This window comes from Empidonax traillii, unplaced genomic scaffold (assembly GCF_003031625.1).
Source record: "Empidonax traillii isolate 1590-97213 ecotype Southwest subspecies unplaced genomic scaffold, ASM303162v1 scaffold39:size2480183, whole genome shotgun sequence".
In the NCBI taxonomy this organism is placed as follows: Eukaryota; Metazoa; Chordata; class Aves; order Passeriformes; family Tyrannidae; genus Empidonax; species Empidonax traillii.
In genome coordinates, this window is record NW_020955232.1 from 128,578 (window position 1) to 152,247 (window position 23,670).

Here is a 23,670-nt window from a genome sequence, read left to right on the forward strand (position 1 = left end):
TTCTCCAAAAATGTGCTTTTATAGTAGCCGTGTCTAGTGCATAATTTCAGTGAGGGCCAGGGCACTGCAGGAATCCTCTGTCCACCTGTGCCAGTGACCTGCTCAGTGTTACATCTTGGTGGAGAAAAACAGAACTTATTCCTTGCCTCTGGGTTTCTTTGTCGAGGTTCATAGTGCAAAGGCCGAGACATTGAGAGGAATTAGAGTTGAGGGTGTAAGAGCACCTGGAAAACTCTTTATTTCACATGCATTTGCCTGCCTGATGCAACGTGGTTAGTCGAGGTCAGGACATTTAATTGTCAGCGAAATGGAGAGCAGTTTGTTTGTTACTTACATGTGAACTACTCCAAGACCCTTCTGTCATCAGACTGATTTCACTGCCAAGGACACACTTTATTTCTTGTGAATATCCTGTGACATCCACCCTATGCACTGGGGGTCAATTCCTCATGGTCAGACCCTCCGCTTCTAAATCTGAGTAGCTCTATTTAAGTCACTGATACTCTAGAAATTTATGCCAGGTGAGCCTGTTTCATAATATTAAAAAAACAGTCTTTGAATTCAGTGTTGATTTCTTTATGAGTTTGTATGAATTTTGCATTGTAAGAGAAGAGATGTGAGGGCCATATGAAATTCTTGCGTGCACCGAGTCTACCAGCTTACAAACAACTTGTGTGGCAAATTAAGCTGCTTGAAAACATTTTGAAATGGGACAAAAAAATCTGTTCTCATTTGTCAGCTGTTAAGAATTGTGGACTGTGGGACTTCAGGGGTCTGAAGGATGCTCTGTCCTTCTCACAAGTGCATTCACATTTGTTAGTCTCTTCCCCAGGAATTGCTGGTTATCTCATAAACAATTCAGTGCTGATTTTGGTGTTTTTCTGTGCAGTTACCAGTGTTTGTAGAGACTTTTGAAAAGGAAAAAAAAGCAGTTGATTTTGAATGTAATCGTTTGCAGCAAAAGAAGAAATGCATTGGAAGGGCAGTGACTGAACTCTTCGCTGGGCTGAGAAGGCTCTGCTGGTGTTCTGGTGGCTCTGCAAGCTGTGTGTGTGTGTGACCTGCAGCACAGCACTTGGGAATGCTGGCAAAGCAAGTGAATGTATAAATGCTCCGTCAGAGCATCCCGACATCCCTCTTTTCTAATGACTGAACTGTTTGTTCATGTAAAGACATTTCTTTGGCATTCCCAGAGACAGTTGTGTTTGTGAAGGACGTTTTTAATATGTCAGTCACAGCCCAGAAATACCAGGCATGGACTTTGGAGCTTTCTCAACATGCATTTGTTACAGTCCTCTCTACTGAGAAAACCAGAAAATACCACCAAGAGGATATCTTTTGCTTCCCCTCTGCTTCTTACAACCTCACAGTTGTCTGAAACCTCAAGTCCACGTGGCTTTCCTTTTAATTCTTCCTGCAGGAAAGCATGTGGGTTTTATTCTCCTCATCTATTAATTGGCTCATGCGAAAGGATGGTTTGCAACTGCAACAGTCTCATGGAGAAGCCGCTTCTTAAGCAGAAATGTCTGACTGCTCTTCACTTGGAAGTCAGTGAGACATTTTATCCTCACCCACCTCACAACTGTAGCTGACCTCCTAGTCTTTGAAGATCTGAGCTCTGAGAATTTAGGCTTAATCCAGGAGGAACTCCCACTAATTCCAAAAGATATCCCATACATGAAGGTCTGATAAGACCAAGATCTTGGAGGGATGAACACTTTTAGTTTAAGAATTCACATGTTTCAGTTTAGGAGTCAGAAAAACAGACACAAACTACAGTATATGATTAATTTTTATTGGGTATTTTTAAGGGAAGTGTCTGCTAAAGTAGAGTTTAGAACACAGTGAGTGGGCCACACAGTGAAAAAAAAATCAGTAATCAGTGTTTCATTACTAAGGCAATGAACAAATAACAGACACTGTCAAGACAAATAAGGGGCTCCTGATTTTCAAGGGTTTGGAGTGTCTCATGCAGATTCATCCCAATTTTATCTTGTTTGGTCCTTTTGAATCTCTAAGCCTGTACCATTTCCTGGAATTCTGTGAAAGATAAGAGATTATTTACTGTAGAAATACTGACATGAAAGGATTAGGAGTAACAGATTAGTAACATATCAAGAGATTTAGAATAGGAATGAACAGAAAACAGTTCCCTGACAGATGACCAGAGAAGAAACATGTATGGAAAAGAGGCTTTGCCTAAAGGTCCTCTTCTAAACAGCAGATGGAAAGGCAGTGTTTTGCTGACATTTATAAGGAATAATAAAATATTCAGGGTAGTTTTAGCCTTCTCTCTGCATAGTATTAATCCTAGGCAAAAATACTGCAATGGATTATGTAGAATTTGAGTAAGAAGTAGTTAAGAGCTGAACTAAAAAAAAAAATTAAATGTGAGGCCATGTGTTTTATTAGCTGTTTGTAGTGCTTCAGTAGTTGAGAAATGTTGATTTAGAGCAGAGTCTAAAGCCAAAAAATTGTGCAGTTGCATGTGGTATGATCCTGGAGTATTGTGTGATGCAATAAAACACTGTTATTGAAAGGTTTTTAAATGTTTGGCTTTGGTGAATTAGTGTCTGATCAGTGCTGTCCTGAATGACTATATTAGTATATGGATCGCTCCATAAATCATGTGTGTTTATTCTGGCATGGTTCCCAAGGAACTGGATTTAATTCCTTCCAAAGAAAGAAACAGAAGAGCCGTGTCCTGCTGGTGCAGGGAGCTGGGGAATCTGCATGCCAGCACATTCCCTGCGTGCTCTTCCCTAAGCCCCTTCCACGCTGGCCTGGGCACTCGCTGCTCTCCCAGGGCAGTGCCAGCCCTTTGTGTGAGTGTGCTCCGTGCTCAAACAGGGCTCAGAGATGGGCAATTGGGAGAGCAGGAGGTTTCTGCACTGAGCAGCCATTAAATCCCACCAGCATTTCCAGCGGTGAGTGCAATCTGCTGCTTCCTAGAACCTGCAATCTGCTCCTTCCTGTGGGGTCCTTACCCTGCCACTGAGGATAAACAGCATCCAACAGATCCTGCTGGGGGATCTTGTGTTAGAGCAGTGATCTGATCATTCTGTTCTCCTTGTTATGCAAAGCAGATATTGAACTGTGCTGCTGGCTCCTGCACATTGAAATTGTCAGCCAGTGACTGGGGGAATTTCTGTGGGGAAATAGCTGCTGTAAATGAGCTGCTGTTGGTTCTTCTGTGGACAGCTGGTTCTTTGTTCTTGCTATTACATTTGTGTACTACAAGTGATACCGGTGCTGCCTTACATCAGTCAGGGGGAGGAGAAATAAGGGGCAGCTCCCTTCAGAACAACTGGAAATTTGAGAGTGAGTAGCAACAGGAAAGTTCCTCGGGGGTTTTTGACTTGTTTGTGCCAAAGGAGTTGCAGGTATGAACCTGTAAGACCAGGGACCATGACCACCTTTAAAAGGTTGCTGCTGCAAGGGTTTCAGTAAAATTACTGGAGGTGCATTAATGTACTATCAACATAAAAGAGAATCACAGACCATGACAACACCCCTGAGGAGCCTCGTTCTGCATCTAAACAAGTCAGTACCTTCAGCCCCAATTTTCCCGTCCCCGTCGTGATCTGCAGCTGCCAAGAAGGTCTTGGTTTCTGAGGTGGTTAACACCCTGGCTCCACACTCAAACCTCTGAAGGAAATACCTTGGAAGAGAACAGCTTTGGTTTAGATTTTCACACAATGTTATTTTTCTGTGCTTGTTGTATAATCAAACTGATCGTTATCTCTACACCATTTACCACAATAGCCAAGCCCTTCAAACTCTGCTTTGTTTGATAAGCTAAATCTTTGTTGTATATATTTCTGCTTTGTAAGTCCAACCCTGATACAACTGATTCTGCTATCAAAACCCAGCCTCAGGGAGTTATTTTTTTCTCTACTAAGCATCAAAGGCAGGTATTACTAATTTGTTTTTCTCCGTAGGGATTATCCATTTAAATACAACTTTCACAATCTGCTGAAGGTTTCATCAACATTTGGCATAACTTGTGTTCACATTTGCAGAACAGTTCTGGAAAGTAAAAAGTGCTGATAGCTTGGGAACATCTAAATAGTTAATAAAATCCTTACTTGAGCTCATCTTCCTCAATAAAGCCACTTTGATCATTGTCGAGAATCCGGAAGATCTCCTTGAGCTGGCTGCTACTCTTTTTAGACATCCCACTGATCTGAAAGAATTTTTTGGGACTAAAGGAATCTGGAGCTGAAAATAAATTAATAAACAAATTAACCCCGGGCCACTGTGTTCACTGTTCCTAAATGGCCTGAGGATGCTGCTTTGTGACATTATAATAGCTCTAAGCATGAACAGCAGGTGAAGCCCTTCAAGGAGTGAATGAATTTACCCTCCTGCCCCATAACCTCCTAAACATCGAACAGAATCCCGTGGGGAGAAGCTGCAAACTGCCAAGAGAAACCAGTTATGAACAAACATTCAGTGCCAGCTGAGTAAAGAGATTACAGAAATCAGTTTAAAATATGCACTTGCTCAGTATTCCTTCAGGCCTGAGTCCAGCTTGCCCTGTGTTACCCAAAACTGTCGATTCGCAGAGTTTGAATTGTTTGCTCACCTTGGCAGTCCCTCAGAGCAGCAGCAATATCAGAAGGGCTTAGGATGTCTGTGAGGCTCATTTTAAACCTGTGCAAAAGAGTGGATTGCAAACAGAGCTAAGTGCAAATGCATCTTGTGTTTTGAAGAACACTATAAGGATAACAAGACTTCTATCAGTAAATCAATCTAATTGATCAAACCAGCCCCTCTGCTATTCCTAACAAATGGCAAGATTTAGTACACTACTTCCTTCAAAACAGCAGTGCTGAAATAGTACTCTTTAATAGTGCTTTACAGAAATCAGGTTGTGAGTTGATGATCAATTTTTTTGTCATTTACCTTCAGCCTATTTAAGTACAACACATTTTTAAGCTCAGTGTGACCATTAATTTAATAATTAGTCTTACTGGAATGCATAGCCCCAGGCAACACAAATAACAGTAGATGCAGTGGGAAAAGGAAAGGCAAGAAAGTTTACTTCTATTGTCTCCCCCAACAGCTCTGAAGAATAAAAAGAAAACTGATACTTATCTATATAAGGTCCATCCATATGTAATTCCAGCAATTAAAAGAAAAATCTTAGAACAATAATTATTGTACTTACTGCTGGTGCAACTCTGCACAGTAAATTAATTTAATTATTCTCAAGTCAGCTGCTCACCTTTAGAGTTTTCTCAGCTAAGTAAAGGAAAAATAGCTGAGGAGACACCAGGCAAAATAGTAATGTTGGCTCTACTTGCTACTCTGTCTTATAAAGGATTCAAAAAGTGACAATAACCACTGCTTAGGTTACACTTTCATGGATCAGGTGTTTGAACTGAGACCTGGCTCAAATTTCTTCCTTAACTAATTAAACTTTTCTTTCTATTTATATCCCGAGATAATATTGACAAGAAGAACTTTTTATTTCAATAAATCCACTCTTGTTTATTTAAGTACAGCTCTGCCATTGAAACAGCCTCTCCTTCTCCAGGTATGTTAACAGGTAACCTCTGCACCTGCAAGTCCCTCCTCAGAAGAGACTCCAGCTGTCAAATCCTTATGAAAATAAATGAGTTTGTTTTCCCTAAGTCTGTTGATCCTTTGGAACGTGGAAGGGAGGTGGGAGATGAAAGATCAGAGGTGGCAATGTGTCATTCTGACAAAGATGACTTGTCACCAAGAGAGAGGAAAGCAAGCCCTACTTTGGGTGATCTCTCTCCAGTGAGATTCATTTCATACTTCCTGACCATGTTCTAAATTACAGGAACAGAAACCAAAGCCTTCAGTGACACAGAACTATGAACTAGGTACAGCTGAATAAGTTCACCTTGCTGTCAGCATTCCTTGGAAGATTATGTGTAATCAGGTGGCCTATGTAATGATCTATTTTGAGTATTTTAAATTACATTAAATTAATAACAGACTATTACTATAAACAATAGTTGTGGTGAGTTGTAGGAATCAGACTTTGCTAGTCTGGAAATGAATTTATATACATCTAACACACACTCTCACAATCTGTTTCCTTAATGTGACATTTAAATTGGAGGTATAAATAAGTGGTGGTTTGTTATATATTTCAAGAGCATTAATTTTGGGACAAAAAAAGTAAGAAAATTCATAACAGCAGATGTAAGGTTTTCCTTGTCAGACAAAAATCTATTTCCAGCTTTAAGCAGGTTTATATGGACAAAATTCTAGGACACAGGCCAATAAAACTCATTGGTTAGACTTTATTGTGTAGCAGCCTATCATGGTATCTAAAGTAATATTCTCTTACTAGATGAGCATTGCTTTATTTTTCATGGGTGGAAATAGCATGATCTACCAAACAGATACTATTTTTTATAGTACCAACAGTTACAAATTACACTGTGGAGTAAAGCAGTAATAAATTTAAACCTTGGTGTAAATGAATGGGCTGCAGTGAGTTTACTCCTGCTTGGTTTAATGACAGGGAGAGAAGTGTCAGCCACAGCAACTGTTCCACAGCTCTGCTTGAGTTTGGACATAGCAATACCAGGTGACAGGAGCACAAAAAGCAGACATAATGTCATGATACTTTTACCCTTTTTGCAACATCTGTTGCAAACAAGAGAAAGTGGCTTAAACCACAAATAATCAGCCTTGCCTTTGGTCCCAAACACCAGCATCTGGTAAGGAAACAACTCTCCCTTTTTTTGCTCCCAGTAGGAAAACTGTCCATAGTAAATTGGAAAACCCTTTCCTGTTAAACCCAAGGGCCATGGGCTGTTGTGCTTTAGTATTAACAAATATAAACAAATTTAGTATTAACTTTAGTATTAACAAATATAAACAAATTAAACGATGCTGATTTGTAAAAACTGAAGATCTGATCTCACACCTTTTGGTGTTCTTTCCATTTATCTCCTTCATTCAGTACTATATACTCGTGTTGCTTCCTGGCTGAGATTTCCATGATATTATGGTCTAGCAGGCGGTGGCAGTGATGGATCTTTCTCCAGAATCATCCTGAAAACAACTTTCATCCTCGCAGGTACCTTTTTCCACCCCGTGTGAGTTTTCTCTTTTCTGATCATCCCAAGCTGACATGAGTTTGAACAGAGTGGTTCTTTTACCGATTCCTCTTGTCATTTCTACTGCCAAGATGTTTCTAGAGAAAATTTCAAGAAATTGAAATGAAGTAGAGAAAAATTACAAGATCGAGGTGAGCACAGCAATATTCAAGCTCAAAATACGCCTGCAATTAATTCAGGCATTGCATTAAAATACAAGCACAGATGTTCAGAGAATGATGTGTGGTTACCTCATCCACTGCCCTGGCACACCGGGGGCTGAGTTGTTCCTGCATCCAGCAGGAGTAAAGTGGCCAGAATTGGGGTTATGTCAAAATATGATCTCAACCTAAAGTGAGACGATTGCTGTTCTTGCTTACGGAGGGATCTTTGAATGTTTGAAATTCAACACTGACAACAAAAGTGATGCTCATCCTGGCTGAAAGATGGTTTACAAAAGCCTAAAAGAGCTGAATTTCAGAATCAAGTTGATGTCACTGTATATTGATACAGGTGGGAATCTAGGGTTACCGGGTTTTATTTATTTATTAATGACACTTCATCTGAAGTACAGGGTTCCCTCCACTACAATTAGAATGCAATAATCAGGGATTAGGATATTAAGGGATGTTTTAATGAGATAATTTATTTTACAGCTAAATTCTCTGCTTTCCTTACCTCTGGAGTGTGTGTTAACCTGGGTGATTGCAATTATTTTATGCATTCAAAAAGTGAGATTGATAAAAGTGAGTTTTTAAAATATGCTATGCAAATAATGGAATGCTATAAAGAAAATCCCTAGTAATAAATTCCCTAATGCTGCTAGGTAACAGGCAGTTAACAAAAGTGCAATATCTGGCACAGGATCTGAGCATTGCACATTTTCCAGGAATGTTTAACACTTGTTCCTATGAAATTCAAGAAAAACTAATAATTTTTCTCTGAGTTTGTTTATTTGTTTTGGGTTTTTTTGCTCTACAAGGGACATCTGAAAGCTCTATTGAGTTGTTCATCTGAATATTTATATACTTGTATATCTACTGTTTTCACCTGAGGTGTCTTTATTAAATAGTATTAAAGCCATTACTTGTTTGTTTGTTTTCAGACTTCCAGAATTAAACTTGGAGGTCTGGTTCTGAGAAACACCCAAAATTCATGTTGATAAGTTCTTTCCAGGAATCTAAACGTATGAAACTATTGTCTTCAAATCAAGTACTATTTACATCTGTAAGAATCAGAGGAAAGTTGTGTTTTGGTGAATCATTGACAGGTTGTGGATGAGTCTCGTCCCCTTTGTGTTCTGTTTGGCATCAGGGACACAGTTAATTAGCAGTGGCAATCAACCAGAGCCATGACTTCAAGCAGCTGCAAAAGAACCATCAGCAGTTGTCTCAGGTGAGATCAGAGGAGAGGTGTTAACCTGAGACCAGCTACAAGAGTGTAAAGAGATGCTGTAGCAGCTGTTCTAAAACCCACACAACTCCATCTTTCAGCCCTGCCTGTGTCAGGGCCAGTGGTATCATGATCCTGGCTAACAGATTCTGCCTCTGTGATGACTTTGGAAGTAACTGAAATAAGGACCCAGTAACCTGTGGGGTTGCTCAGTAGTGTTGATGTCTCAGTGGTGATGGCAGAGAACCCTGCTGTGCTGACAGCTCCAAACATTAAACCAAAATGAGATACATCCTGCCACTTTCAGTGGTCTCTTAAGGCATAGGCTTTAATTGTATAGAAATAACTGCAGGGTCTGATTTGAGTTGTTTCTTGGACAGTATTATTTCACCGCATTTAACTGAGGAGTTTGAGCACATGGAGTAGGGGGTGGTTTTTTGGGGCTGTGCATTACTGGGATGCAGGATGGAAGCCAGGCCCCAGAAGCCTCAGTGACAAAGCTTTCTGTCCCTGCAGCAAGCAGAGGGTGTTCCCCTGAGCACAGAGCAGAGAGCTGGGCTGTAGAATCTGAGATCCAACACAGATCCTGCAGCACTCTGGGCTGGAGCTAACCCAGAGCAGGTGCTCCTCTCCCATTAGGGGCAATGTCACGTGTGCTTTTCCAGCTCAGATGATGTCCTCAGGATTCTGGGGGAATGGAATGGATTTCTGTTTGAACCTGGCAGCAGAACAGGCTGCCATAAGGGAGTAACAGCATCACTAATTCACAGAGGCTGGTCTTCCCTTAAAAAGCTGTCCTGGAAGATCTCTGCTGGCATTTGATATGACAGGTGTTTGTCTTTAAATGCACTTGGAAGTTCTTCTGTGACTCAGCAACACTATTTTCTGTCTGTGATCCTCAGTGTAATTGTCTGAGATGTTTCTGTCTGCTGCCAACATTACAGACAGCATCAGGTGGAGTGGCCTCGAAGAACCCAAATTGTTCAGGTTTTCTGTGTATTTTGAGAATAACCATGTCCTAAAGGCTGGGAGATAATCAGGATGCTGCCTGTTGTGACATGTAAAAGATGAGTGCAGTGCTGCTCTGCTCTTACCAAAGGCCTTTTGCAGGTGGCTGCATTTCACTGTGCCCCACAGGGGGTGAGGTCACTGCAGGATAAAGCAAATAACACTGAACCACTTCTGTATTCACTGCCTGCCCTCACTGATGTCACTGGGATTCCTGCCATTCACTTCAGCAGTAGGAGGATGTACAACCCTTAGTGAGGCATAAAGTACAATTACCCTGTAATTAGATTTAACCTTATCATAAATAATCATCAAAAATCACTTCTTTAACAGAAATGGCCCTCTAAATAAAGGGAAGCAGGTGGCTAGATTCAGACAAGCTCTTAAAACACACACATCAAACCCCTGACAAAATTCCATTGGCAAAAGGCAACCACATATTTAGGGTCTCAGACCTCCAAATTTGTGATTCCAGTGGAATGTTCTTTGTTTTAAGGGAACTGTTTGGCAATGTATGTTTATGATCAGGCAGCAGTCTTTCCAGCTGAGGCACAATTTGAAGAGCTTTCTTAAAACACCCAATAAATAGTTACAGAAATTTCACAGCCTGTGTGAGTGAGAGACACAAAGGAGAAGAAAGTAAGTGTATTTTTATACATAGAAAACAGCATTTTCTCCCCCAACCTGCTTAGTGGTACTACTGAAAGAAGGAAAGGTCTAAAAGTGTCTGTAGTCACAAGCTCTTCTTAACTTTCTGGAGTGACCAGTGAAGCTGATACCAGACTTACCTTGTCATTAATTTTTTACTGTTCTTAATGGAATGGTAAGTGGTGAAATTGTCTTAGATTTGTAGGCCTAGCAGGCTAATCAGGGTGGAAGTAAGTGTGGTTAAATAAAGGAGCTGCCTGCTATCTCTGAAGTTATCTGAGCTGTCTAGGCCTCTCTTATTTAGCCATTAATGTTGGTACAATGCTTGAAAATCTCCTGGTGACCCATATTGCATGGTGAAAATATAAAACATAATATCAGCTGAGATACAAAGCATTTTCTGGCCATAGTGAGAGCTTTTAGCCCTGCAATCAGGCTGCACTTACTAATTGTGCAAAATTTCCTTTTTTAATTGCTTACCTGGGTGACACTGAAAGAATGAGTGTCAATTTGTCAGGTAGATAATTTTTTTTCACTCTTAAAGGAAATTGAAATTCTGCAATATTAGGACCTGATTTATTCATTAGAGGTAATGAAAATATATTGTTGGCTAATTTATAAGTCATTAACATTTTATTGAGCATTCACTGAAGTAGCATCCATTGTAAATGGCTTTAATTTTGTGTAATATGATGATTTCCCCAATATTGTATTGATATTTCCTTCCTTCTCCATAATTTCTCATCATAAATGTGTTATGCATCAGCAGATAATTTTGAAATTAAGGTTTTTCATCTGCAAATACTGAAACATCCTCTTAAGTAGCTCCAAAAAAAAAAGTGTGAGACAGCTGTCTACCACTTTTTGCGAAAGTAGTGTCCAAGAACAGCATTGCCAAGAGTTCCAAATTTTAAAGGAGCACGTGGGAGCAACTATCTCATTGGATGAATAACGTTTGGAATGGTTAAAGCCATCAAGAATTGCTCTGCCTGGAATTCATTCAAGCAGCTGGAATTCCGGTTTAACCTCTCGGCAGTGGAACAACAGTGTCATCGGGTGGGCACCAAGGTGAGGAATTCCCGGAGAGTTTGGAATGTATTGCTAGTTCAGTAATCTAGATTCATCCTGGATCCAGCTGAAATTAAACTGGTGGTTTAATTGGTGCTAGGTCCTGCCATATAATCAGTCTCTGAAACATAATCAGGTGTAAAGAGTGACGTAAAAACATATGGATCATTAAATACACCTCTTGATTAAATACCCCTCATTACCAGTCACCACAACCAGGCTTTACACCTGGACATTTTATCAATTCTCATTTTTTCCAACATGTGCTAATATTGAAAATTCAATGGCCCACAGAGATGCTTCGAATTTTTTCCTCTTACAATTTTTATTTGTATCTTTAATGCCCAAAATGCAGATGAGCAGAGTGGATTCCAGTTCAGTCTCCCATTGGTATAGACCTTCTGCTTAAAACGTGGTTTAAGTAGTGCTTGCACCACTTTAGATGTTTTCCAACCATCTGAAATCACTTGCCAACAGTCTTTCATGACCTTCCAGGGTACAACATGTGTAAATAAATAGTAGACTTGCAATAGGAAAGATTGTTTGTGGCACAGATATCTTGGTCTTCATCTTGACTGCTTGTTAAGATTTCACCAGAGCCTGAAACTCTGAAAAATACGTAAGAGAATAACAAAATAGAACCACATTTTGCAGTCACACACTTTAAAATTTACTTTCTTAATTTTTAAAGTTAAAATGGGAAACTAATGATATTTTTTTTCTGATAATCATTCCTTAAAGGTATAGTACGAGATACTTAAGGCAAAGGGAGTGTTGCATTTAAGGGTCACATTGCACCATAGTTCAGGAGTAAAAAACACTGAAATTATGGGTTGATCTTGGGTTCCAGTCTTGAAAGAATCTCCACAGATGACAGAAGGGACTGAGCACCTGTAGCCAGGGCAGGAGCAGTTCCTGTGTTAGATGCTCTCTACAATCCAGAGCAGATCTGAGCACCTCAGATCCATGACCTGCAGTGCATGGAGCAGGGAGCTGCCTGGAGCTGCCATTAGGAATTCTCCAAGGCAGGTATTGTTCCTTTTACTTACCATCCACTCCAATTTTGCCGTCTCCATCACTATCCCCTGCTGCCAGGAATGCCTTGGTCTCAGCATCAGTCAGAGATCTGGCATTGGCAGAGAAATTCTTCAGGAAAAGTCTGTTAAAGGAGAGAGCACAAATGACTGAGACAGACTCAGCACTGACAGAGTTTGATATCAGTCAGAGCTGTAAAATGTCAAGCCTCATTCAATCCTGGAGGCTGTTTCAGTGGCAAAACCTCCTCTAACTTCAGTGAGGGTCAAGGGTAAGAAAGTAAGAGGATGCTGCATCACCACATGTAAAAACGCTTGATGGCATCTTGGTTTCACTGGATTGAAAAGGCAAAATTAACCCTGGCTCTGTAGTGGCAGGAGTCATCTCCCTTCCTCTTTACCTTCCTCCTTTTTCCTAAGATGCACATCCCTGAGAGTGACAAGAATTCCCCTAACCTTACTTTTAACTTCAAAGTCCGATGACTGTGATCTGCAAGGTAGAATTCATGTGACAGAAAGAAAGATGAGAGGAAAGATAGCCCTTTGAATTCAGTCTAGTAAAGAATCTTGCAATAATAAGGAGCAGCTGTAGCAGAACTATTTTTATCTTCACAGTCTGTCAGTTATCACTACATGAAACAAGTTTTTTCGGTGCTGTCAGAGAGTTTTCTCGTTGTGATCCAGCCTTGCCTTTGTTATTTGACTTGCACAGGCACTCACACATGTGAACACAAACCCCATTGTCTCATCCAGACAGACAGAAGGAAAGGGAGTATTTCTGGTCTTGTTTTTAGGTGACAAAACACAATCTCGTTGGTAACTCATTTTTTTAAAATTTACTTACTTCAGTTCCTCTTCCTCGATAAAGCCACTCCTGTCCTGGTCAAGAATGCTAAAGACTTTGGCCAGTTCATCTTTGGACTTGGAGTTGAGCCCCACTTTGACAAAAAAGGTTTTGTAATCAAAGGAATCAGCAGCTGAAATAAGCAGGAAGGGATAGAGAAAAGTAGTTAAAGATCTGGAACTGAAAAAAATTAGCTTTTTAGTCAAAAAGCAGCAAACTATTCTGCAGTACAGTGAGAGTCATTACAAGCCCCAAGTAACAATCTTTGATTTTCCTGAGTTTACATCAGATTAATGGGATTTTCCATCAGTGATGTCTCAAACCTAGGAATATAAATAATGGCTGTAGTCTTTATCATGCAAGAACATACATTTGTAAACAGATACTTCCCTCAAACATAAATTCACAGAACTTGATGGCAAATATTGTACTTGTATGGAAACCAGCAGTAGTTTTGTTATTATTCTCTGAAAAAAACAGAATTTCTGCTTCAGGACTTCAGCCATTGTTTTTTTTCATACTTAATATTGATGCAATGCACAAGTGCTGATGGGTTCCTGTACCTTGGCTGGCAAAGACTAAAACTTGCCTCTCCCATTGTTTTGCCTCCTTTATCTCTTCTTGAAACAACCTTTTCCGTTTCTATTGGAGTTGGGACCTTGGGGTGACGAGGACAAAGGAACTCGACAGACAAACTGAAAAGCCAAATTTAAACCACAAACATTACCTTGACAGCTCTGTAGGCCAGCAGCAATTTCAGCTTCTGTCAGGATACCAGAAAGAGCCATGGCAAAGCTGCTGAAAATTGAAAAGCACTGTCAGGGGGAGCTCCCACTGCTCTTGCTCCCCCAGCCCGTGGTGCCCGGGGGGGACAGACAGGGGGATCTGCCCTGCAGGAGCCAACTGCTCCATCCTTTAGTTCACATCCATGTCCTGCATCTGACTCACTGTTATTTCCAGTTGAGTCTTCAGGTGCCTGAGCTGGGGACAAACTCAGATGTATTTATAGAACTGCCCAGCCTTGGGGGATCTCAGGTTATTTCCATGCATTCTTTCTGTGAATTATTGTGGTGTCTTCTAAAGCTCCAGGAGGAAAGATTGAACTCACCTTGCCTCTTAAGTTTTCCCCCAAGCCAAGGAAATTTTGTAAAGGTAAAAGGTCTGCAGAGTCCTCTTGACTTAATTCTTATTCAAATGACAGAGATAACGACTTATATAGATTTTAGTTAAGTCCTCTTGACCTTTTACAGAAGTCCCAGAGCCACGTGATGGCTCAGATACCCCAGGGGATAAGTTACTGTGGCTGACAAGACGTGCTAGCTAATCAGTTTGATATTTATATCCCAAAGGAATGCACGTGGTGTTTTAGACAATATAGAAGGTTTGGTGCCATACAAAGTAAATCCTCTCAGCTTGCACCTATTTTACTGAAGTGAATTATTTTTGATGGGTGAATGAAAAAAATATATATATTTTTAGAATTGCTTGATGACAACAACAAATGGGCATCTTCATGGTGCACTTTGGCTTGTAAGGATCTTATCCTGACAGGAATTACTCATGAAAGATTAGTCCTGCAATTGTCCTAATTGTCTTCAAATAATACTAGTATTGGTACATTTGTAACAGATGTATCTGACATATCTGGGAATTTAGCTTTGCCTTTATTTCAGAGTACTCTGGAATAATTGAGAGTATGGCCTGGTATCAGAGAGGATCTGATAATTGCGTCGGAATTAGGAAACATTCAGGAAGTAATCCTTGTGAGAAGCCCACACTGAGATTGTAAAGCCTTTATGGATAAAGTTTTGGAGTATTTCTGTGGCAAACCAGCAATTGCCCGTAGGTGGCACCAAAGACAGACAAGTCCAGGAGTGCCATCTCTCCGGGACAGAATGAGAACAGGGTGACAAGTGTAACAGGGTGTTCATCAGCGAGGAGGTGAAGGGGAAGGAGCAGATATTTAAACCAGAAAGTCTAATCTACCAAATCACTTGAAAGACAGGAGTATAAAAGGCTAAACTGAAAACTCTGAAATAACTCCAGAGGACTTTCTTTTCATGAAGATTAAGAACTGGTTAGTTTGTCTGTTTAACAGAAACAGGTTTTACTGTGTTTATTTTTATGCTGGCTAAATATTAGTGTCTGTTGTGGAGATCACTGCACATATAAAATCAGGCCTGGGAGTTAGAGCAGAGAGTTGGTATCCAGGAAATACAGCTGATTAATGTCTAGTTGTGATGGCACTGGTGGGATTCCCTGAGTCAAGCATTCCCATGTTCTACTCGGCCAGAAGTTCCCCTTTGAACTGAGGGTCAGAAATACCTTTGTGCCTGCAGGGCAAGGCATTGTCTCAGGTTACCTTCTTTTCACATTGTAACCGATGTGCTGATCTGATTTTCTTTTCTGCAGTTTCTTATACAAACCCTCTGATTTTCTTGTTTTCATGAGTGTAGGACTTCCTGACAATCAAACCCAAAGTTACGGAGCAGCCCTGTCCCAGCTGCTGGTGTGCTCTGCAGGCCTGCAGTGCAGTGAGAGTACCAGACAGTCCATACCAATGGAATGGGAGCCTTCTGTGCTTGCAAGCAAAAAGTAACATGGAAATTAAGCGTCCTAAAATGTGAGCACTTCGGTTCACATTCCTCGCTATCCACTTATTAAAATGTTCTAAAATACACGAAAAATTAACCACGAAAATGCTAGGTACGTGTCTTGTTCAGGGATTTAATCAAGATGTATCTATTTCAGTAACCAATTCCAGGAAATTAATCCAGCCTTGGCCCCCTCTGCCCACACTGTTTGTGAGAAGAGCTCCAGGCGCCTCTGATGATGCTGCATCAAAGATTTTCCACATGGGCTGGCTGCTAACTCGGAGAAGAAACTTTACCAGTCTATGTGTGCAATGAATGTTCTGACATCCCCTTGCCCTTTCTGTGCTCTCGTACTTGTTAGAAGATGACTGAGAGATTTTGAACAGTTGGAGAGCTGAAACTGAATCTGAAGTTTACAAGTGGCTCTAGGTTGGGGCTTCCAAAGGAACACGAAGTTAAGAGGCAGCAGCTTTCACTGAATACCAGGAGGTTTTATTCTATTCAAGGTTCTGCTCCTTCTTCAAGACAACCCAAGGTTTTGGTTTAGGAGAGATGATGGATTCAGTGGCTAAAGCACTTTAAAAGCAGTATTATACCCAGTATTATACTGAGTAGAATGGTCTTGCTCTAAACCTGAGAACAGGTGTGAAAATCAGTGTGAAAAAGCAGGGGCTTGTTGGATCCTTTCTGAGTTGATGTAGAATAAACAATTTCTAACAGAATTTTGGTATTTGACTCTGTACTCAGCAGTGTTTTATTTGTCTAAGTCTTTCAAAAAGCTTGATGCAGAGAGTTTAATCCTCACTTATCAGATTGCCCAGAAGGGTTATGGAACCTCCATCCTTGGAGATACCCCAACTCAGCTGGAGCAATCTGCCCTATGGTGGCCTGGGACCAGAGACCTCCAGAGAACCTTTCCAGCAGGAGTTACTCTCTGATTCTGTACCTTGTGACACCACCACGTGTCTCTTTGCTCCTTCAGATGACATTCACATAGACATCCTGCAAGAGAAGTGTTTCTTGAGCACAATGAGTTCAGAGAACACCCCGTGCTCTTCCCTAGGAAAACTGAAGCTGTCACTGGCTGAATTTAAACTAATTGAAATGAACCTTCCCAGAAAACTTAAAGTTTTTTTGAATTTGTTTCCTGTAGTTGAAAAATACTCTCTTTTATCTTGGTTAAAACATGGATCCTGGTGCCAACAGAATCCTTTCCAGAGAGCAGGTGGTGTTTTTGCTGAACACTCTATGGGCTTTTTTTTAGAAACTGGGGAGTTTTTTGAGTTTTATTGTGATTTCTTCTAATGAAATGGCTGGATGGTTTTAATAGGATTTAAAACACGTCTCCTTGCCACAGGTTAGTGTTTCAGAAGAGCGGATTTTCTGTAAGCACAGTGAAGTTGCAGCATCCACAGGAGTGCCTAACTATCGGGAGTACCTCATCTCCTGCTTGTGAGCCAGTGACAGGACAGTCTGGAGATGAGCTGTGTGAGGAGCCAGGGTGTGTCTGACATCTGGATGTGGCTGCAGAGCTGCATTGCTTGGGGTTTTTTTCCTCAGCAGGGAAATGAATAAGGTGAAAGGAACCAACAGAGTCTCATCATTATGCAAAATATTTCAGTGCTGCAATTAACAGCAGCTATAATTTAAGCCCAGATTTAACATCAAAGGCAGTGGGGATAGAGTTAGGATTTATGTTCATTATAATTCTGCCAAGGCTTCAGTGAGTCTGATTGCTGGAGTTCCTCTTTTGCATGAGGCATCTTAAATCTGTTGACCAGCTCTCTCCTGCATGCCTGGGTACGAGGGAGCTGTACTCGCCTCACACAATCATCTTGCAATTCATGGAAATGCCAACACTGGATGTTACATAAAAGTTCCAGAAGGCTTTGTTTCTGCTCTTCTTCAAAACAGCTGCCAAATTATAATTATGGTTCAGCTTCAGTGGGGAGTGTTGGAATGACAGCCTGGGAGCTGGAACCACACCAGGGGAGATGGGGAAGGAGACCCAGAAACGGTGGGGGGAAAATTTCCAACACACTCAATCAGAAATGCCCAACATCCACTCACTCTGCTGAGCTCTGCATTTAACCACAGACCTCATTTATTTGGCACATTAATGATGACAGTGCTGTAACCAGCTCTAAATCCTGGGAGACACTTGTCGAAGGGAAGGCCAATACTTGGCAGCTTTCAGACTGAGGGAAGTTGCTCATATTATGGAATATATAGATGATTATTCGTATAATTAATGAAAGAGTTGAGTAATAGCCATTATTTAGCAATGATACATGGCTTTAAGGTAATCAAGCAGCAAGACTGGCTGTTGTTTCATCTGTAGGAAACACAGAAATTCACGGATGTGCCAAAGGGTTCTTGTTTTGTGCATGTTGAGAGACAATAAGCAACATGGTGGTGATTCATGGAAAACCCTGCAGGCCTGTGGCCCAGGTTGTCAGGGGACTGTGACTTGTGACAGTGTCAGAGTGGGATTAGACCCTTCTCCTCTATCTCACAGCTGCCTTAGATTTCAGGAGAGATAAATCTTCTTAAGGGAGAGTTACATTTTAGGCCATAAACACTTTGGGATGATACGTGCTGTAACCTAGTACTTTATTTTGTAAAATTACCCACAACCTTATTCTCTGCTGTGAGCTGCGTGTCAACTCTTCTTAAATTTTTTTCTCATATTCTCAGGGTTGGGACTGAGTTATTTTTAGCCATCTTGTTAGCAGTGCTTTTCCTCAAGGATCAGAGAATTAAGCAGAAATAAACCTCAATGAAACCAGTACAATTAAGCCTTTGAAGATATCACATTGTTTCAGATGATCCAAACTGCATCTGGCGAGTCAGCATGCTCAAGTATGAGGATGGAGAACCTAACAAAATTTTAAAAAGCAGCTTTCACCCCCCCTCCCCGAGGTTCTTTTTGTCTGGTTGGGTTTTTTTTAAATTTTTTTTTTAACTCCCCTCTTCCAGCCGCAATTTCAACATTATCAGCGGCTGAAAATCACGAAGTGCCTTCTTTGCAATGGAAATGGAGCGATACCATGTGACCAAAACACTGCGAGGTTTCTTTCTCAGTGATCGGGGTGTGTGAATTCCGTGTGTGGGGAAGCGTTAACGCCTGAAACAATAGAAAAAAGTACAAACACATGCTGGGTGCGAAGTGCTTGTTGGACGAGGTAATTGGGAGAGTCAGTCCGAGGTTGCCTTTGGTCTAATGCTGTTTATGCCTTCACCAGAGACTGGAATTCTGTCAAGGAAGAAAATGAGAAGGCAGGGAATAAAACTACATGACAGCGTTTTTTGACGTCTTCAAAAAAGATAGATAAAAATGACTTAGACTCCTCGGCATGGAGGGCTCCCAAAGTTATTATAACACTGCTCAAGCTCCTGCTAAACTGAGACTCTGGGGGCGTAACAGATTTTTCTCTCCTTAAAAAGAGTAAGCGCAGAGAGGAGGAGTGTGTCTGTAAATTCATATTTGTGGGAAATCCTGAGTTATAGGTAAACTATCTTTACCCCTTTACAAGCTCTGATAACAGCCAAGGAAGCAGAGCCTTCAGCTCTCAGGGAGAGGGATTTTTTTGTGTGTGTGTTTTGTTTTGTTATTCCAAAGAAAAAAATACCAGCAGTGATGTAATTTCAGATGGCAGCTTCAATGGTTAAGGGCTAAGATCTGCATAAGACAATGCCCTATTTGGGGCTCATAAACAGAAGCTGCAAAAGCTGCTGCTAAAGCAAATTCCTCCAACAGTGTATCCCTCTCTCCTCCCAAACTCTGGCTAAGATTAGCACGTGTGTCTGCTGGAGTTATTGCCACCTGTCCTAGTTCAGCTGAGACAGCCCTGTTTTCAGTGACTTCATCTCTAATATATGATGCACAATGTCCTATTTTCCTGTGCTGCAATTCCTAAAAGAAATATCCTGGCCAGTTCACATCATCCCTGTGAGGTTTTCTCCAGGAATTTGGTTTGGTTTCTCCTAGAAGGACTGCCTGGTGAAATGTGCACTTAGCAGATGATTCTCCAGCACAAAATCTTGTGCTGCATTGCAGCAGTTGCAGCCTCGAGAAACAACACCAGTCTTATTCACATGAGTGAATTAACCACTCAGTAATGCTGGCATTGTTTGATAGTAGATGAAGAAATAAGTTTATGTAGGTGGAAGTGGGTTTAAAAATGAAAGTGTCAGATGGCCAGAAGCACAGAAATGGAAATCTGGAGATGTTTAGGTGTTCAGGAAGTTTTCAAGATCTGGCACATTGGGGTCTGTGGATCAGACACACAGCAGGATTAACCCCAAAGCTGTTATTATGGGTTGGAAAGACCAGAATCTACATAGGGCCTAAGTATTCTGTTGGTGCAACAGAGACCAAATGGGAACAAAGTGATGAAAATAAAGGAGTATTTGCTCATATACAAACTGTGGCAGAGTTATGAGGCCAAAGTACTCAAATGGATTCTTCATGCCACAGTTTAAATGCAGCCTGAAATGTGTGCGTTTTAACCCACAAACTTTATCAACTTCCCAGAAGCCTCACCTTCCACTCCAATTTTGCCATCACCATCAGTGTCACCTGCAGCCAGAAAAGCCTTGGTCTCTGCCGAGGTGAGGACTCTGGCAGTGGAAGAGAAATTCTTCAGGAACAGCCTGAAAGAGAACAGGGGAGAGGGCTGTGCTTGGGTTCTGTTCTCTGAAATGTTCCATAAGACAATGCCTGCTCTTATTATCTGAGGAAATCCACACAGATTCAAGGCAAGACGAGGAACTGGGTTTGAGTTTTGAAATAATAAGTTTCTCCTAAGACAGCAGGCATGTTGAAAGGGTTACACTGCTTAAAGAACCGGAGCAGCTGAACAGTACTTACTGCAGCTCCTCCTCTTCAATGAAACCACTCTTGTCCTGATCAAGGATTCCGAAAACTTTCTTTATCTGATCAGGAGTTTTGCTGGATAAACCAACCATGGAGAAGAAAGACTTGTAGTTGAAGGAATCATCAGCTGGAAGAAACAGAAGTTGTTAAATATTTTCCCTTGAAGTTGCTACTACTGGATGTGTTCCTTGTGAATATGTATGTCTGTTCCTAAGCATCAGCCTGCTCCTCTTTCTCTTCTTCCCTGGTGTAGCAAAAGAGCAGATACAGTGGATAATTTCCCTTTTTAATCACCCTGTGCCTGTGGTCATATATCCTTTCAGCCAGTTTGAAGTTTTCCGCTACAGCACATTCTGCTAAATCAGGATTTATGCAAGGTGTCACATGCAATTAATAATAAATATTTAGAGGGTGCTACTGTGCCCTACTAAGCAACTCCCGTAATTCTTCCTTCATTTTCACTCAGTCCTCACTTAGGTGAAGAATTTGGTAGAAAAGTCAGTAATTCAGAGACAAAACAGATCTCTGAATACTTGGAAAATGGGCTTGATCTTGCTGAGCAGGTCTTCAGAGAACTGAGGTTGGTTGTTGTTTCACAAATGACACTTTGATTCTGCAAGCTAAGGCTTTTGGGTTTGTGGGTTTTTTTTTGAATTGGGAAGCAAAAAGCTTTTTAAATATAAGTCTTTAACAAGTTTAAACATTGACAGTTTAGAGTTAAGGTAGCTCTAGCCAAATCTGAGGCTCTTTAATTGCTGCTCACCACTTGTGAGAGTCCCTGAATGTAAGGGGCTGTACTGCGATGTAGCTTACAAAGAGATCTCACAGGGAAGGAATCTGAGGGGAAAATGACAGGCATGCCATCTTAAGACATAAAAATGGTATGCATCTTCTGTCTGCAGAGAGACCATTCCTTACCCTGGCAGCTGGAGAGAGCAGATTCAATATCTTTAGCGGAGAGGATGTCGGTCATGGCCATTGTCGAACTGGAAAATAAATTAAATGTGAGCTCCTTAGTCATTAAAATGACTTCTGTCCCCCTTTCGTGACTCTATTTGAAGTTGCTGCTGTGACAGTGTGAGAGAGGGGAGACATTATTCATCCCCTGGTAAGTGGGGCACAGCGTTAGAGATGAACAGATGTCTGAGCAGGTGCTTGCACGGAGAGCCGGGTAATGAGGGAGGAATTCTGCCTGCGGAGCGCGGGGCTGCAGGAGGAGCTGCTGCCTGTGCAGCGCTGGCAGAGCCAATCAAAGGTGTCTGGCACCACAAAACTGCAGGGATTCTGTGTGGGCTTTCCTGGAGGTGGGTTATTGCTCAAACAAAACCGGCATTTATTTACAGCACACATAAAAGACAAGGCTCGGAATGTCCCCGAGAACGATATCTGGAATGAGTGTAACTGGAATTTGAAAAAAAAAAAAAAATCTGGTATTATTATCAATATCACTTTACAGACAGTGAAAATACTAGTTTAGAATCAGTAAAAGTAATTTTACTGATTTCAAGGAAGTGTAAATTTGGAGATAAGTTCCCCCTCTGTTTAGTTGCAATAATAAATGTGTTGCTGGGCTGCTGTGCCAATGAAAGGCTGCGACTCTTGAGAGCTTCAGAAAGAGTTTCAAAGTATATTTTGAAGGTGGATTTTTTTTTTTTCATTCTATGCAGATGATAAAAAACTAGATTTTTATCCAGATTTTGGCATTTCAGTATATACTGCTGTGTTTAGAACAGAAGTATTGAGACAATATTCATTCTTAGTAGGGGGAAGGAGGTGTTTTCTTCTGGTACAGCAGCATTTCATTTGAGAAGAGATCCCCTTTGTCCCCTTCAGTCACCAACAGCTGCAGCAGTTTGCCAGTGTAATGAAGATCACTTAACAAAGTCCTATAATGCCTGAATTTTCTAGTAAGCTTTTTTAGTGTGAACATAACACTGATGAATTTACAGCTGGGTAAACTGCACCCACCACTGCAGACTGGTTACAATTTAAAACTTGCAACATTACTGATAATTCATGTTAATGAAAGAAAGGGAACTAAGGCATAGAAAAGTTATCCTTGAAAGCCACAAGAGAACAGAAATATCATTTCATTAATCCCTAACTGGTCTTCAACAACATCATTCTTCCTGTCCAAGCACAGAAAGCAGCATTTTCATGAGAAGGAATCCACTCCTGGAACCCATTTATAGTCTGTGCACTGGTTTGAGATCTACACACAGGTTTAAACTTTGCCTAATTTATGAAATGGCTGCATTTGTACCTGTTGGTTTGCAGCAGAGGGAAATGTCAATTATTTTAGTCCCTTTCCGAGTATCTCAGAAAGTGTAAGAAAGCAGTGGGACAAATTCCCACTGATGGCAATGGCTCCTTCTCCACCTCAGGCAGCTGAGTTACTTTTGTTTTATTAGCAATTATTTTGTCCCAGTGGCTTCTTGTGCAAAATTCCTCTAGGAATTCCTCCTTACACTAGGCAAGGTAATTTGGAGCTCAACCATTCACCTAATTCTCCCTGCTGACCGGATTAAAAACGGAGAAGAGCTGAAGGAAAGCCTAAAAACTGCAGCATTTTTTACAACAAGAATTGTTCCAGTCCAGTTCCATCCTGTGATCCCAGTGCTGATTCTATTCTATGTTAGCTTGTAAGGCTACAACAGACTGGAAGCTGAGATAAGAACAGATATTTTAATTGCACAGGCACTTTCCATTCAGGGAACCTTTGCTTTTGTATTTCTTTTTCAGAAAGCAGAGGATCTGATCAGCTTACCTTTTGTGGTCTTCTTGGCTGGATAAGGAGGCAGTGAGGTTGGGAGGAAGGTACTTGCTGTGTGTCTCCAGCAGAGCTGGACTTGCATATATATACTTTAAGTTGTATACCATATACAGATTTTAGATTTCGGCGTCACGGAGCGGGAATGGTGTCAGATGAACTTGCCTAACTAATCATCTTGCACTATTTTTATCTCCAGAGAATACATATGATATTTGCAAACGAAACAGGATAAGTGGCCAGACAGACAAAAAGAGCAGTCATGTTGAATTTCGTCTGATTCAAGCAGAAATCACCAACTTCTCTGGATGATGTAGGGCAAGAAAATCCCCCCAATGTCTGATA

At 41.0% G+C, this 23,670-nt stretch overlaps 3 protein-coding genes across 5 annotated transcripts; all 3 read right to left on the reverse strand.

The window, feature by feature from the left end:
• Positions 1-1,896: 1,896 nt before the first annotated feature.
• Positions 1,897-5,191, reverse strand: LOC114054780 (parvalbumin, thymic CPV3). Of its 2 annotated transcripts, none has more exons than XM_027878251.1 (5): positions 5,174-5,191; positions 4,589-4,656; positions 4,089-4,221; positions 3,552-3,661; positions 1,897-2,040 (listed from the first exon to the last, which is right to left on the reverse strand). In XM_027878251.1, exons 2-5 carry the CDS (start codon positions 4,647-4,649, stop codon positions 2,015-2,017), a joined length of 330 nt encoding a protein of 109 aa, XP_027734052.1. In that variant the 5' UTR covers positions 4,650-4,656; positions 5,174-5,191; the 3' UTR covers positions 1,897-2,014. The 2 variants fall into 2 exon arrangements, with proteins under 2 accessions (XP_027734052.1, XP_027734051.1); XM_027878250.1 differs by lacking the exon at positions 5,174-5,191 and adding an exon at positions 4,816-4,851.
• Positions 5,192-11,474: 6,283 nt separating this feature from the next.
• LOC114054781 (parvalbumin beta-like) lies at positions 11,475-14,268 on the reverse strand. 2 transcript variants are annotated; one of them, XM_027878253.1, is made up of 5 exons: positions 14,191-14,268; positions 13,810-13,877; positions 13,083-13,215; positions 12,254-12,363; positions 11,475-11,812 (listed from the first exon to the last, which is right to left on the reverse strand). In XM_027878253.1, the coding sequence occupies exons 2-5, from the start codon at positions 13,868-13,870 to the stop codon at positions 11,787-11,789; spliced, it is 330 nt and encodes a 109-aa protein (XP_027734054.1). In that variant the 5' UTR covers positions 13,871-13,877; positions 14,191-14,268; the 3' UTR covers positions 11,475-11,786. The 2 variants fall into 2 exon arrangements, with proteins under 2 accessions (XP_027734054.1, XP_027734053.1); XM_027878252.1 differs by having other exon boundaries at positions 13,810-13,880; positions 14,191-14,261.
• A 4,359-nt stretch (positions 14,269-18,627) lies between these two features.
• Positions 18,628-23,418, reverse strand: LOC114054782 (parvalbumin, thymic). Its single transcript, XM_027878254.1, has 5 exons — positions 23,326-23,418; positions 21,474-21,543; positions 20,550-20,682; positions 20,223-20,332; positions 18,628-18,932 (listed from the first exon to the last, which is right to left on the reverse strand). Exons 2-5 carry the CDS (start codon positions 21,532-21,534, stop codon positions 18,907-18,909), a joined length of 330 nt encoding a protein of 109 aa, XP_027734055.1. The 5' UTR covers positions 21,535-21,543; positions 23,326-23,418; the 3' UTR covers positions 18,628-18,906.
• Positions 23,419-23,670: the final 252 nt, after the last annotated feature.